The sequence below is a fragment of the Crinia signifera genome, chromosome 8, assembly GCF_055691185.1.
Source record: "Crinia signifera chromosome 8, ASM5569118v1, whole genome shotgun sequence".
NCBI lineage: Eukaryota > Metazoa > Chordata > Amphibia > Anura > Myobatrachidae > Crinia > Crinia signifera.
The window spans coordinates 122210372-122226715 of NC_139224.1; the positions used below are offsets into that span (position 1 = coordinate 122210372).

Sequence of the window (16344 nt, forward strand, 5' to 3'; positions counted from 1 at the left end):
TTCTCTGCAGGGTTAATACTGTCAGCATTATGCTTATGCTGCTCATTTGCAATGCGTGGGCCTGCCGTTGAATCTCTCATCGATGGATAGTATGTGCTGCACATATTATCTATCTAATTGCAGGAGCGATCACGTGGTTTTTAACCACATGTGATTGCTTGAATGCAATCTGTGGGCGGATGGAGCGCTTTCGACAGCATGGGGTTTGGGGCAAGGGGGCCAGAGGGACCACTGGTGGCATGGCAGAGGGGTAGCGCAGTGCTAGAAGTTGGTGGGGGTCAGCAGTGGTGGCAGAATTGTTGAAAGCGCTGGGTAAGCCCTCTGATTAAGAGAACTCAGCCAGTGTTTTAACCCATTCAGTTGGGTGGGTGTGTGTGTGTGTGTGTGTGTGTGTGGTGGTTTTTTATTTTATTTTTATTTTCAGCCCCCGGCAACCTGGCGTGACATTACATTGTCACATCGCAGACACTCACATAGCCGGGAAGGACAGAGGCATGGCCGAGCAGCCGGATCCCCACAGTGCTGAAGCTTAGTTCAGCAGTAGGCTCTGTGGCGCTGCCTGGCGCTAAGTAGCGGCAATCCCAAGAATTTTCCGGGTTTGCCAGTCTGGGCATTGAAGCATAGCCTAAAATATTCTCGGGATTGCCACTAAAGGGGTTAAACAATTCTGCCGCAATCGCTGACCCTCACTAGCACTACAGTATTCTTCTGCCCTCTGCCCACCCTCTTTCTGCACCTGATGTGCCATCTCAAGATGGCAGGCGTCATCGGGTGCAGAAAGGGGGCAAGCTTTGCACCTGTTACATCAGCCCCACCTGCAGTGCACATGGTTTTGTACATTTAAGTAGGAGTTTGCTTTTGCAAACCAACCTGAATCACCCCCTTGGTGCAGATCTCTAGCTTCTGCTTTGTCTCCCTTGTACCCGTTTTTCTAGGTGTATAGACAAGAGTAATTCTTCCTTGTCATAGGCAGTGTCACACTGGCTACTGTTTAATTCTTCCATGTAAATGAGTTACATGAGAGAGTACTCCTGTTAGCAGCCGCTATATAGCAGTGTGGCATTTGTGTAAATGCGTCCTAATTAGGGATCTACAGCATATTGCTGGTTTAACCACATATCACAGAAGTGAGTCCTGTGCATGAGTGACACTGCAGCTGCTACCGTAGTGACCTGCACTGACCTCAGCTGCTTTTCTTACTCCAGTTTCTATACTGGGTAAGAAGGCTTTTAAAAAACTGAAGTTTTCGGTGAACAGAAGAAAAATCTAAATCAAATCAATGTTTGGTGTGAGCACCCTTTGCCTTTAAAACCGAATACAAGAATACAGAATTCATGGTACACTTGCGCACCATTTTTGCAGGAACTCGGCAGGGAGATTTTGTGGATGTAGGTTTGAGGCCCCCATACACTAGTATGATATGGCCCTTTTTACGCACAAATTCGACTCATCGGGCCTATAAATCGTGTGAATAGTGTCATATCGTAGGACATTTACTTTCGATCTGATGCACTGTACCATGTGCATTGGATCCGGAGATCAGCATGGCTGCCACAAGGATACACTGTACTGAATGCGGTATGGATCAGTTGGTCACCAGCAAGTTGTTAGACAGTAATTAGGTAGACACCTTTTAGGTTGACATGAGTCTAGGTCGACAGCCCAAAGGTCAACATGGGGTTTTTCACTTTTTTTTTTTTTTTTCCAAACCCCAATGTCAACACAGTCAACATGGACACCGGTTAAAGTGCACCCCGTCCCTTTACAGGGATTGCTGCACTCGCCATGCTTCGGCCTCGGTGCCTCGCTACGCTCGGCACACTATTTTGTTCTCCCACCGCGCCTTAGTGGATGGTAGGGCATGAAATACCACCTGTCGGCTCGAAAAAAAAGTGAAAAACCCCATGTCAACCTTTTCACTGTGGATCTAATGACCGTGTCGGCCTAATGACTGTTGCTGGTGACAACTTGCTGGTGACCCAATGAAAGTATCCCAGTGACTGTTGTGCTCTCCTGTTTTGAAGACTCATCAAAAGCAAAATTGGTTGGCACTTGTAACATTTCCAAAAACCGTTTTTTTTGGAAACGGTAAAATCACTTTGCACCTTTCAGACCGCACAGAATACCGTTTCAAAATGGTTAAAATCGGCAATATACCGTTTTTTTAGTGCGGTCTGAAAGGGGCGTTATTTAATTCTACTACTAGAAAAGTGCATTAATACATTGGCCCTTATTCTAATCGGATCGGTACGGCCCGCGTGCGGCCGTACCGCCGATGTTTTTACTCTGCACATGCGCAGAGGTGAATCTGCGCATGTGCAGCCCCCTTCGCCGCAGACGTATTTCGTCCGCCGCAAAGGGGGCGTATAGGGGCGTGAGAGGCATCATGCCCTCATTTCCCTATGTGTACGCCCCGCGTTTCATGGGCGTTCCCATGCAAACGCGGGGCGTACGCATGGTAATGAGGCCATGACGCAACTCATGGGGGCGGAAAGCTGACGTCGCCGGATGTCAGCTTTCAGCCCCCATACAAGCTACCACACGGACGATTGTCCGTGTGGTCTCAGCTTGCGGGAGCTGCCGCGGCGTGCGGACCTGCCTTCGATGGTCGACGACCATCGAATGCAGGGGGCAGCTCCCACCATGGTGGAGGCGTAGCCTCCACCATTTTTATGCGGATCGCCAGCCGTCCGTGTACGGACGGCCGTGGCGATCCGTAGGGTGGGCGGGGATTCGTCTGGTGCGGTCGCAGCCGCATATGCGGCTCGACCGCACCAACCAGAATAAGGGCCCATTGTATGGTCACCTTTTTACCTTCTGAAAGCTCTGCTCTGAAATAAAGTATCCTACTGCCCTCTGTTGAGATACAGTGGTAATTACAACTAAAATAACAAAGGTGTATAGAAGTGAGCTTCCCAGTGACTCGTCTCAGTTAACAATGATTATTTGGATAACATTAACAGGATAGTTTAGTAAATGTCTTTTTTTATGTTCAATTTAATACTTTTTTTTATACTTTTTCTTTGCAATTTGCATTGCTGAGTGTTTATTGGTTTGTCCAGGTGTATTTTGAATATTCAATATTCTTGGTGCCATTGAATCTTTGTCAGTGACAATTTGCAGTCATATATGTGAGATGTAAAGCTGGATACACATTAGACCAGGGGTAGCCAACTCCAGCCCTCGAGAGCTATCAACAGTTCACGTTTTCCAGCTCACCTCACAGGTGCACTCATTACTGACACATTATAAATGATCCACAGGTGGAGCTAATTATTTCACTTGTGATTCTGTGAGGAGACATGGAAAACGTTAACTGTTGGTAGCTCTCGAGGACTGAAGTTGGCTACCCCTGCATTAGACTTTATCATCCATAAACAATGTTAATGATTTTCCCTTGAATTGCCTGGAACTCCTTGACAACTGATGATACATACACACTGAATGAGATCATTCAGCGGCCACACCCAGGAGCATGCTGTTATGCCAAGCTTTGTCTCCCTGTATTGTTCCTTTGTACGGCGCTGCAAAACACTTGTGGCGCCTTATAAATAAAATTATAATAATAATAATTGACAAGATAGTTAGGATTTGACTGCATGTGTAGATGATGGAGGGAGTTGATAACAACACGCGGATATGTGCATCGATAACAATCTAATGTGTACACACTAAGTACAGAAATGTTGTTAATATCGTTATTGTGCATACTTGGGAAAGTCGCCAAAAGTGTACACAGCTTAAAGGAGAAACGATCACAAATTAAAAAGGTTCTAAAAATAGTTTTTCCATTTCCTGATTCCAGGTGGCGACAGACAAGGTTGCAGAAAAATTGAGTTCTACTCTCTCATGGGTGAAGAACACGGTGTCCCACACTGTCAGTCAAATGGCAAGTCAGGTGGCGAGTCCATCTACTTCACTATATACTACATCGTCGTCCACAACTCTGTCTACGCCAGCACTTTCTCCGTCTTCTCCAGTGCAGCTGAGTCCAGATGACGAAGTGTTGCTGGCGAAGCTTGAGGAACAGAACCGGTAAGTTGTGTCCTAAGAATTCTTGTGCTGGTCTTAAGGCGCGCGCATACACAGTTATATCTGGCATTCGATTTGTACTAAATAGTCTTTCAAGACTATTTTTCTTTTAGATTTTCCACTATACGTGAACGGGCATTGGGATCGAATCTGCTTAGACTGCTGCTAAAAGCATTCAATTTCGATTCTATAAGCAAAATTGAATAGTAAAATTGTGCATATCTCACCGTGTGTACCCTAACAGTTTATCTTCTCTGTTTGCTGGGTATAGATGTGTAAAAATAATACGGAATTATGGGTAAAAATGGAAATATTCCGAAGTAAAGTTAGTCAGGTTACAAATTCTGTAAAATATTAGGTGCCCCTTATTACGTTGTGAATCGGATACCGATTTTATACATTGTTTGAAGTACAGCAAGCATAACATTAATGGGAACAGGCAACAGGGATGGTGTAAAGGTTGGCATTACCGCCTCACCGTACTGAGGTCATGGGTTTGATGGCCCTAACTGTGCAGAGTGTGTAAATCATGCGTGTACATGTTTTAGGGAATCTAGACTGTAAGCTCCACTGGGGCAGGGACTGGTGTGAATGTTCAAATATTCTCTGTAAAGCACTGCGGAATATGTGTGCGATATATAAAGAATTGGTAATAAATTACTGTCCCCTTGCACTACACTTACACTTGTACTACAGCAGGTGGAGCCAATTCCAGTCCTCGAGAGCTACCAACAGTTTACATTTTAATTAGCTCCACCTGTGGATCATCTATAATGTGTCAGTGAGTATTGAATACACTTGTTCCCCAGCTAGGTGATCTAGAAAATGTGCACTGTTGGTAGCTCTTGAGGACTGGAGTTGGCTACCACTGTACTACAGGGTAGTTCTATGCTGGTTCTGACTGATACAACTACAGAGTCTATATATAGTCAATAGGTGTACCCCAAAAGGTCACCATGAAAGGTAGATGCATGACAAGGTTGATATGAGGTTTTCATGGTTTTTTTTTAAACCAGCTTGTTCATTCACCATGTAAAGAAAGACCTACAGTATAGAGAAATGGTAGGGTGCACCCACGGAACTGGGTCCTTTAATACTTAAACTTTGTATTACTTTTTTAAAGTAAAAAGGTCGACAATGTGAAACTAATGTCGACCTTTTGTCCCTGTCTATCTGATCATCCACACCCATTGTGGTGTTCTCTGCCTTTGTAGAAAGATGTCGGTTGCATCATGTACCACTTCAACTGATGTGATGTATCACATGCTGCAACTCAAACTGTTCTGTAGTCTACTGTATATTTAATGAGTTCACCCCTAGAAACTGTACTTAGTTTTAATGAGTGTCCATGCTGCCTGCAGGTAATGTAGACCGTGATGCAGAGCTGGGGTTTGTAAGGAAACGAGTGTACTGTGTTTTTGGCTGATTTTAGGTGCACTGTCAGATAATGGTTTTCAATTTTTTTTTAAAATCAGGATGACAATCGGCCTATTTGGCTAGAGGAAGCTCCCGATATCTACACTATATATGTTATTTATGACAAGCGTGTGTGATGTGGTTGTGTTTTTTTTTTTTTTTTTCTTTTTATCCCCTTGTCACTTCGGCTGGGGAGGAAGAATGCGATATACCCACATACTACACCATTTTTAACCTGGTCAGATTATTGATAATGCATACATATAGGACAATATCAGGAGGTTTCGTCTTCATCCTTCACTTATAGGTTTGTGTTTGTGCGCAAGGTTTATCTGCACCCCAAAATGATTGTTCGTAAAACACTATACAATAGATCAGGCTAATCATCCGATTGTTGGCAAATCAGCCCATTCATTTTATAGTGCTTTTAAGTCTTGTGTATTTTTGTTTTAAATGTGTACAACAAATACCAGTGTGTAGAGTTCCTTGATGTCAGGGATTTGGCACATAGGGCAGTCATATGCTCTCCTTGGCTTTAGCATATTACAGACAATGAGAAGCTCTTCTGGTTGTAATGATGTTCTTACTGATCTGCGGTATTGATGCTTCTGTGAAGAACCTGTTTTGAAATTCTAACTACTGTATTCACTGACAGAATGAGTTCACCTTCCAGGAGGCTTAATCTCGCGCTTACGCTTGTAGTTTTCAGTTATGCCCAATGTTTTGGCATCAAAGAAATCTTAGCAACGTGTTCCTTTTGTCTGCTGTCTTGTATTACTGTGAACTTTTTCTATCCTGACATTTCTTCGTTACAGAGCAAGTGGATCGTGCTTTGTGATATGTCTCTCTATACTCTGTTACGAGGCTTATATTGGTGGGACTATTGTATTTAGTTCAGTAACTTCTTTGTTTCTATATTTGTTCTTTGTAACGCAGACCATAGTATGCACATAGTACAGCATTGTGGACTAGTTGGATTCTGCTGCAATGCTTATAAATTTATTTATTAAGTGTTTGCCTCTTAATTAAGCCAGCGTTCAGCCAAGTGCCAGCATTGTCATTTAGTGCTGAACGGAAGACTCAGTCACTGCTCAGACTGCAAATAGACAAAGGTCAGAACTGATTTGTTCATAATCATGAACACTAAACCTCATCATATCACCGGCATGCCTTGCCATAGTTTTAGCATTCATTCAAGGCATGATGAGACTTGTAGTTTCACAACAGCTGGAGGGCCATAGTTTGAACATGCCTGCCTTAAGCAGTTGCTCTTGCACTATAATGTAGTGTTTAAGGTACTATTAAATAGGCATATTTGTTTAACTGTGGAGTCTGAAAGCAAAAAATGACTTCAATAGCTGTTAGGTGCCTGAACAGCAGAACAATTGAATTGCTGCTGCTGATGGAGACCCTCTACTGGTGGCTGCAATGAAAACAATTCCCTGCTATAAGCCTGAGCAGTGCAAAGTCACAGAAGGAACGGTAGACCATGTCTAGGTCGACAGTCACTAGGCCGACCACTAATGATAGACAGTGACTAGGTTGACATCTTGAAATGGTTGACCTACCCAAGGTCGACATTGGCAAAAGGCGGACACAAACCTATGGTCAACATGAGTTTTTCACATTTTCGGTGTCTGTCGACATGGACACCACATCCCCTCGCATGGCTTGCTGAGCTCGGCACATTATTACATGCACTCTCTATGCCCACTTGGATAGTAAGTATAAAAATCCACCTTAAAAAAAACCCCCCAAAACCCAAATTTTTACCTTTTTTATGTCAACCATAATCTTGTGTCGACCTTTTGTCAATACCATGTCGACTTAGTCACTGTCAACTTCTTGTGGTCTACCCAGTGACAGCATACCCACAGTCACAGCTTGTGTGAGGAGCAGATTGATGTTCTATACAGTGTTCTGTGCTCTGCTTTTATTTATTAATCTTGGTGTAAATGTACCTATCACTAGGCTTTGATATGCAAAGTGAAAAATATATCCCATATAGGTAAATTTTGGGCTACTACCATCTCTGAGAATGTTATTTTATACCCCTTTTCCACCAGCAAAAAATAACCCAGGATTTTGTGTGGGGACGTGCCATCAACCTGTTTTTTTTTTTTTTTGCTACTGAAAAGCCATCCTGGTAAATATCACGTTTTGGGTGTCCTAGCAATCCAATTACAATGCTGCTCCCATGTCCAGGGGCAGTGTAAACATGTAGCCAGGGTCGATGCGACCTTGGACCCATTCACCGCAATGTAGCAGTCACCGCTGGGGGATGGCGTGGAGGGTTATCCACTGTGAGAGGATTTTTTTTTTTTTTTTTTGGTATGGGCACCTGGTATTTTGCATCAGTAAGTTGTTGCCCCTAGATAAAAAGGGGGTTGGGGGGGTAATTCTACAAAGAGAACCCCAAATATCCTGAAGGAACCCCAATATCCTGAAGGCTGAAGGATATGAATATAAAGATAATAAATAGATGTGGATTTGAACCCAAAATGTCATGCTGTGTTTCTTACCTTGACAATACAAATAACCTATTAACAGTGTTCACGAAAACCACCCAAAAAAGTGGGTTCCGGGGACCCTTCACTTCTAAAAATTGGGGTCCTACCTGACCTTTTCTGGGTCCCAACGGAATAAATCCTCCTCTCCCCAGCATGGCACATGTGGGTCTGGGGGGAAGTATCAATTGGCCCACTCGCATAAAGATACATATATACTAGAAACTATATAAACCTTGAAAACTAAACAAGTCACAAGCACACATACAACACAGAATCAGAAATAAAATGAATTAAATAATGTCCATATCAATTCACACAGCTGTAGTACAGAAAGCTTCATTATACACCTTCAGTTCTCTCTCAACACAAAAGTACTAGAAAAGCATAAGCACACAGCAGGTTACATACAGTAGGACAAGCCCTTTACACTCCCAGCATATATGTGCCATTTATACATACAGCCCACATTGCCCAATTGTCTGCTATAGCCCCATTACACAGCAGTCTTCCATAGCCCCACTAAACAAAACATGGTGCCCGGTGTTCTGCCATAGTCCCACTACACAGCCCATTTTAGCCTGAGGTCTTCCATAGCCCCCACTACCCTGAGGTCTGACATAACCCCAGTAAACAGCCCACATTAACGTCAGGTTGGCTATAGACCCATTACACAGCCCAAAATGCTCTATGGTCTGCCAGGGCCCCATTACACAGTCCATGTTACCCTGCATTTTTCCAAACCCCATTACACAGTGGTACACCCCACTACATATCATACGGTACCCCGTGGTCTACCATAGTCCTACTACACAGCCCACATTACCCCGACATCTGCCATAGCCCCATTACAAAGCCCACATTGGAACAAGGTCTATCATAGCCCCAAAACGCAGCCCACAATACCGAACAAGGTCTATCATAGCCCCATAACACAGCCCAAATTACCCTGAGGTCTGCCATAGCCCCATTATACTTCCCAAGTTACCCTTCATTTTACCAAAGCCTCATTAGCCTGCCCATGTTACCTTGCAGTCTTCCATAGACTCATTACACAGCCCTCATTATCCTGCGGTATGTTATAGCCCCACTACACAGCACAAGATACCCCATGGTCTGCTATAGCCCCAGCACACATCTGCCATAGTCCCATTAAACAGGGCACATTACCCTAAGATCTCCCATAACCCCATTCCGAGGCCCACATTAGTCCAAGGTCTGCCATAGCCCGATTACACCTCCGCCTCCCCATATAGAATGACACATGAAGTATTATGGGGGTAACCTGATAACTCCATTTCTTCTAATCACATATAGCCCATGGCAGTGACCTATCAGGCTATCCCGCGCCCAGCCTGCAGCGCTCATTCATACAGCGCGGCCTCCCTCACACCCAGTAGTCCTCTCACATCATTGCTGGTGCCCAGCCTCCTCTCTGCGCGGGGCCTCTTGTTCCATCCACCACCCCGCCCGTACACACAGCCGCAGCCCGGGCTGGATGTGAGACTCACCCATGTTGCTTGCGGTGCTGTGCAGCCGTTACTCGTCTCTGTGCTCTCCCTCTGTTTGTCTCACTGACACAGCCCCGGGACGCTGCTGTACGCGCTACGTCTACAGACAGCCAGAAGGAAGCGGCGACTTCTGCCCACACTCTGATGTCACAGTATGGGAGGGGCACTCTGGCCTGAGGTGCTCGGCTCCTCGCTTCCAGAGTGGGAGGTTAGTGGGCGAGGTTCTTCAGCCCACACTGCAGTATCACAAGAGACGCAGTGACAGCCAGACACAGCGTCGGCTCACAGGTTCAGCACAGCGCGTCCTCGGGGACCCCTTTAGTTTTAAAAACTGAGTCCCCGGGGACTTGTTTAGGGTAAAATACGCGCTATAGCGCGTTTTTGCCGAACCCTGCCTATATTTTGCAAGCAAAATTGATATATGGAGGTCAGTTACTGATCTGGGTATCGGTGTAGTGCATTGTTAATCCTGTGACCGGTTGTAGCCCTTTTTAAAAAGTGAATTTACCAGTGGTAGTCCTGTTCCTTCTTCTAATACCTTTGACCTTGACATGAAAATCACAGGGGTTTTTCACATGAACCTACCTGGTATTTTTGTCCGTGGAAACTGTTACAAGTTAAAAATCCCAGCTCAAGTAACCTTGGATATTTTACCTGGTCACAAGCAGGGTTTTTTAGCAGTTCTTTCCCAGGTGAGCTGCAGAGGGAGATTTTTTTTTTTTTTTTTAAATAAAGGCACATGCGCGGTGATAAGAGGCGCCGATAAGGAGAGCCATGGGCTGACTGAAAGGGGGCTCTTAATACTTTAAGGCAGGCATGTCCAACGTTGGCCCTCCAGATGTTGTGAAACTACACATCCCAGCATGCTTTGCAATAGTTTTAGCATTCCCTAATAGCAAAACTGTGGCAAAGCATGCTGGGATGTGTAGTTTCACAACATCTGGAGGGCCACCGTTGGACATGCCTGCTTTAAGGTGACACGGGTGCCCGCTTCTCAACATTATGCAGGAGAAGCAGGGCCCAATAATTACAAAATGTAAAATAAGTTTTAATATATCTACCCCATTGTACTGTATATGTTCTTCCCGAATTCTGGCCATCCGGTCCTACTGCTGCATGCTGCGGTCGGACCCGTCGGCTGCGGCCCCTCTGCTAATGTGTGGGCGGCTGCACACAGGCTCCTTGCAGCCAAGCTTGGCCGATATGTGTTTCCCAAGGGGTGTGGTATGGGGCTCCGACAGTCGGGATCCCGACAGTCATTAGCCCGATGTTGGGATCCCGACTGCCCTTACTCAGACAGCATGGTGAGCGCAAGAAAGCCCCTCTTGGGCACGGTGGCTCGCTACCCGAGCCACCTATTCTATTCTCCCTCTATGGGGGTCGTGGACCCCCACGAGGAAAAATAGCGGGTGGCTGTCGGCGTTTTGACAGTCGGAAACCCAGCGTTGGGTAAATGACTGTCGGGATCCCGACTGTCGGGAATGCGTCCGGCACCCTTTCCCAAGCCTTAGCAGTACACAAATCATACTCTGCTACTTGTATAAGAGCCAAACACAGTTCTGCTGGATTCACCCTCTTGTCCTGGTTTTCATATGATCTCCATGTTCCAACCTCCACATTTCTCTATGTAGTGGGTTATAGTGTGTCCACATGTGGTTTACAATGAGAATGTGATCTGTTTGATTTGGTGACTTATACTTTGCCATCGAAGTGAGAACGGGGGTCCGGCCCAGCATATTTATTAACATTGTTAGAGCATTGAACGTCGGCCATATAGTGGCAGTGTTTGCGACAGAAGGGCAAAGGTTGTTTTTTTGTGGAGTTTGGGTTGTGTCAACACACTGTTCGCTTTCCAGAGTTCAGGCCGGTTCAGGTGATTGTAACATACTTCTGTCTGCACACATTAAAGTAGGGACGCTGACTTGTTTATTCGAAAGCAAGTACCTTCCTGGGTATGTCTCTTCTAAGGTAAAAGTAGTTAGATCTTTGTCGTATTTCCTTGTTATGTCTTTGTCTAGTAGTAGAATGCAAGACCATAACTATATGTGCTTGTTCACACACATGTTCAGGGAAAGTGGTGCATTTACTGTTTAGTGTCGCTTATCCTATCAGGGTGGCGGAAGGATTAGATGCTTCATGCTTTATTTTAATTTCATGTGCTTGCGAAATGATGTTTAGGGGGGTGATATTTTTTATTTTTTGATGGGATTACAGAGAGAAAAAAGGGACCATGTATGTATGCTTTATCACAGGTGAATTTCCACAATTCTGATTATTGGAATATTGTAGACCTTCTTTAGAATTGAATATTGCTTTGCACATAACATGGCAGTATGCTAATATGACTTATTAAACCAGTAATTGTAATGACTTCTGAATGCGCTTATACAGATCTACAGGAGCACTGTCGGTATATTTATGCAAATGTCAATGTACAAGGACTCAGAGCAGCTACTTTTAAATGCTAAAACTTGGTACACACTAGAACGGTCTTGGCCCAAATATGTTACAGCCGTATCGGAAGGACCTAGCTGGATCATTCCATATATATGCCTAGTATGCGCATACCCACTGTCGTGGGCAATATCTACTGACCTGCCCTCTTGCAAGGTCAGCCAGAACATATGGTTATTTAGGCTTTTGCTGCCAAATGCAGCTTGGCATTGCCTGTGGGTCAGTTGCCCACGATATTTGCCAGGTACACATCGCTTAGATGTGCACCATGGTTAACACAGCTACATGACTGCAACCGAGCCGTATACTTTCAGCTATTCTCTAGACCAGATTTGAGCTGATCATCTTAAGTTCATTCTGGTTCACAGAGACCTGGTCATGGTTGTCCCTGCATGTGGCTTTAAAGTGTCCTAAAATGCTATGAAGTCTTCTAAACTAGCTCTCGCCCCAAAAGGACTGAATAAAAAAAGACCTCTAAGCAGTGTCCACAAAGGGTGTATTTCACCTTTTGGTTTATCTCTTCCAAAAAGCTGTATTTACACAGATCCTGGGATCTATGTTTTAAGCTGATAAGTCAAAGGGAGAGTAAAGTTTCCATTGTTTTTATTTTAGGAGATGCCATCAATCACCAAGTAAAATCACTCAACGAAGCACAGGCTGTTCTGTCCTATTCCTAGTGCAGCAACTAGGATTACATTACCTAGATTAACATTATTAGGAACAGATAGCTGATATAGTTATGCAATATGTTTCACTTCTCATTTAGGAGGTTTTTCATTAAGCCTTCTTAAACAAAAAAGTAGAAAAGTTTCCATTACAACTAGTTGGCTTCCACCTTTCTACAGACATGGCTAGATAAACGAAAGCTGCAGGATAACTTATTGCTGTGGGCAACGTCTCCATCTGGATACAGGGCCTTATTTAGATCTGAGCTCAGTACAAATTTGTATGGAAAATGGGCAAAACCATGTGCACTGCAGGTGGGGCAGATGTAACCTGTGCAAAGAGTTACATTTGGGTGGGGTGTGCTGAAACTGAAATCTAAATTGCAGTGTAAAAATAATGCAGCCAGTATTTACCCTGCACAGAAACAAAATAACTCACACAAATCTAACTCTCTCTATACATGTTACATCTGCCCCACCTGCAGTGCACATGGTTTTGCCTGTTTTCCGTACAAATTTTTACTGAGCTCAGATCGGAATAAGGCCCACAGTGTATGAAGTGCACATGGATGCTGGATGCAGCACATGGACATCCAAGGCCCCAAGCACATGGACGCTGGGGGGCCTTCACCTGTTGCACAGAAGCAGCCCATGTCTTGTTTTCTTTAGAAATATGGCTCCAACACCATGTTATTTATAAAATTCCCATAAATCTGGCTCAATGTCTGAGTTGACGGCCAATAGGTTAACACCATATGGTCAGGCGATTGACATGCGTGTTTTCTGAGTTGAACTTAATACATTACCATCCACTTTGCCCTCTGATTGCCGAGAGAGGCATTTGGGCTGAAGCATGATGAGCGAAGATCTCGATGCGAGGGTGTCCATGGGCTTAGATGATGACATTGACGCCAACATTTTTAAAAAAAAACTTGTGTTAAACTTTTGCTTGTGTCGAACAGTTGGTGTTGGTTGACCCAATATACCATACCTCAAGTAGAGAAGGTTACGCAGTCATTTACTGTGCATGTACCTTGTTTTCGGTGAGGAAGGGGCACGTACCTTTGCACGGGGTGACTCGTACTGTATGACAATGGTGTTTTTAGACCTATTTTTATTGTTTGCTGTTTTTCTTTATTAAAAAAAAAAAGTGCAAAGCGCCGCACTGTAAAATAAAGAATTGCTTGTAATTGTAAACTTGATCTTTCTTCCAGGCTGCTTGAAACAGACAGTAAATCTCTGAAATCAGTTAATGGATCAAGGAGAAATAGCGGTTCCTCGCTGGTTTCCAGCTCCTCTGCATCCAGTAATCTCAGTCACCATCAGGAGGAGGATTCCTGGCTGCTATGGGGCCGCATTGTTAATGAGTGGGAGGAAGTGTACAAGAAGAAGGAAAAGCAGATAAAGGTATCTTTTATCAAAGCAAAAGTTAATTTTTAAGAAGGAATATTTACTTGTATAGTGATACTATAATTAAGAGGATTCACATTGCATGATGTCCTACAGTACAGGTTGAGTATCCCTTATCCGAAATGCTCGGGACCACGAGCATTCCGGATAAGGGATTTTTCCGGTTTTTGGAATACATTTTTTTTAGGCATACTTTCCTGTACCCTGGTGAGTCCCTGATGGTCCCTCGGCGTCCACGGCAGGCATTCAGCACCATCTCTGGCATCTTCAACGGTCGCAGGAGTGCATTGCACGAGTTACCAGGCGCGCCTGTGATGTCACCGGTGCGCACGTGCGCAATGCACTCCTGGGACCGCTGGAGAGGATGCTAAAGGCCTGCCGTGGTCACCGGGGGGACTTGGTAAGTATAAAAAAAGGGTTAGGAGGAAAAAAAAAAAATTTGAATTGTTCCAAAAAACACGGTTTTTGGAATAATTCGGATACAGGATACCGTACCTGTATTTCTGTGAATATTTTTCACATAAGTGACTTTGTTCCCTTTTACATTTATGTTGTATGTGCTGTGCACCATTATATATATTTATGTGTTTCTTTTTTTTTCTTCTTGACCTTCTCACCACCTCACCATCAACAAAAAAAACCCAATAGAAATCTGAGGTTTCCATTCCAGCTATGTATTATATCCAATTAATTATTTTCTCTTATGGGATGTTTTTGTTTTCTTTTGTTTTTGTTTTAAAGAGGCTTTAAAAGATTTAACAAGAGCTCAGAATATTTATTTTATGATGGCCTTTACTTATGGGCCTCATTGCTGTTTTTTCACTGGTTTTGCATGTGCAATTTTAACCCATACTAAACGGTATAGTGCTTTTTTATTTTTTTAGATTTCCTTTCCTTTCCGCCCCCCCACCCCCACCACCAGGAAAAATAAAATGTATGTATTTACTCCAGTGAACATTGCAGTGTCTTGTTTTTCGTGTAGGAACTTGTCAGAAAAGGGATACCCCATCACTTTCGTGCAATCGTATGGCAACTATTATGCAATGCTCAAGATATGCCAATCAAAGAGCAGTATTCTGATCTCCTAAAAATGACCTCACCTTGTGAAAAGCTCATCAGGAGGGACATTGCCAGAACATATCCGGAGCATGATTTCTTCAAAGAGAAAGACAGTCTGGGACAAGAGGTTTTATTCAATGTCATGAAGGTTGGTATTGTGTGGTTGGCATTCATTTTTTATTTTTTTTCATATTTTTGTTTCTCGCAGCCTACTGAGGTGTGAGATATTGGGTGAAATTTAATAGGATACGAGATTCAGAAAGTGAGATTTGGTAAGAAATCTCAATTTTTTTTTTAAAGGGGCAATCAATTACACTTGTAAAAAAGATTGCCACTTCAAAAAAAACATGCAGTTTTCTTACCAAATCTCTCACTTATACCCTTTTTACACCAAAACGCCGGGTCGCACCCGGCTTTTTTAGACCCAGGTTCAAGCCGGGTGCGACACGGCGTTTAGTGCCATTTACACCGGGCGGACAGCCTGACCCGCGCCCCCCCGAGCTTGGAGATGACAGCGCGATGTCATCTCCAAGCGCCAATCACCGCCGCGCGCCGCCGCCGTACCCGGAACGCTGCTGGGGGCAGCCCAGCACTAAGGTAAGCTGCAAGGCTGCCCCCAGTCGCCGTCGCACAGGAGGTGAATGGATGCCGCACACAGGCATCCGTTCACCTCCCTCCCCCACCGCCGCTGCTGTCTGCAGAGTACAGCAGACAGCAGCGCCGGCTGTCAGTGTCAGGCTGACAACCCGTCCAACCTGCGGAAGCTGCGGTCCGCAGGTTGGACGTTCCCCATTCATGTAAATGGGAGCCGGGTCATCCGACCCGGCGTTCCCATTTACACCGCCCTCTACCCAGGTCCTAGCCGTGTTCTACCCAGGTCAGGACCTGGGTAGAAGTCCTGTGTAAAGGGACACGGCGTTAGGGATTTACACCGCCGAAGATCCGGGTCTGACCCGCCGCTGACCCGGATTTTTCGGCGGTGTAAAAGGGGTATTAGGGGCAGATTTATCAAGCTTAGAGAAGAGATAAAGTGGAGATAAAGCGGAGAAAAGGTAAAAGGAGATAAAGCACCAGCCAATCAACCTCCCAACTGTCTTTTTCAAACACAGCTGATTAGCTGGTGCTTTATCTCCTTTTACCTTTTCTCTGCTTTATCTCCACTTTATCACTTCTCCAAGCTTAATAAATCTGCCCCTCAATCTCTCATCCTATTACATTCCACCCATTATGTGCAAACTAAGCACTTTGAGTATCCAATTAGTAGTTTGGACGCCCCAAGCAGGACTTAAG

General features: G+C 44.5%; 1 protein-coding gene across 4 annotated transcripts in view; it reads left to right on the plus strand.

The window, feature by feature from the left end:
• Window positions 1–16344, plus strand: part of EVI5 (ecotropic viral integration site 5) — a 120588-nt gene that overhangs the window by 32753 nt on the left and 71491 nt on the right. For all 4 annotated transcript variants that reach the window (XM_083157090.1, XM_083157092.1, XM_083157093.1 and 1 more), the window contains exons 2-4: window positions 3806–4035; window positions 13800–13992; window positions 14978–15202. In XM_083157090.1, the coding sequence (XP_083013216.1) occupies window positions 3806–4035; window positions 13800–13992; window positions 14978–15202 (648 nt within the window). The remainder of the gene's footprint in view (window positions 1–3805; window positions 4036–13799; window positions 13993–14977; window positions 15203–16344) is intronic.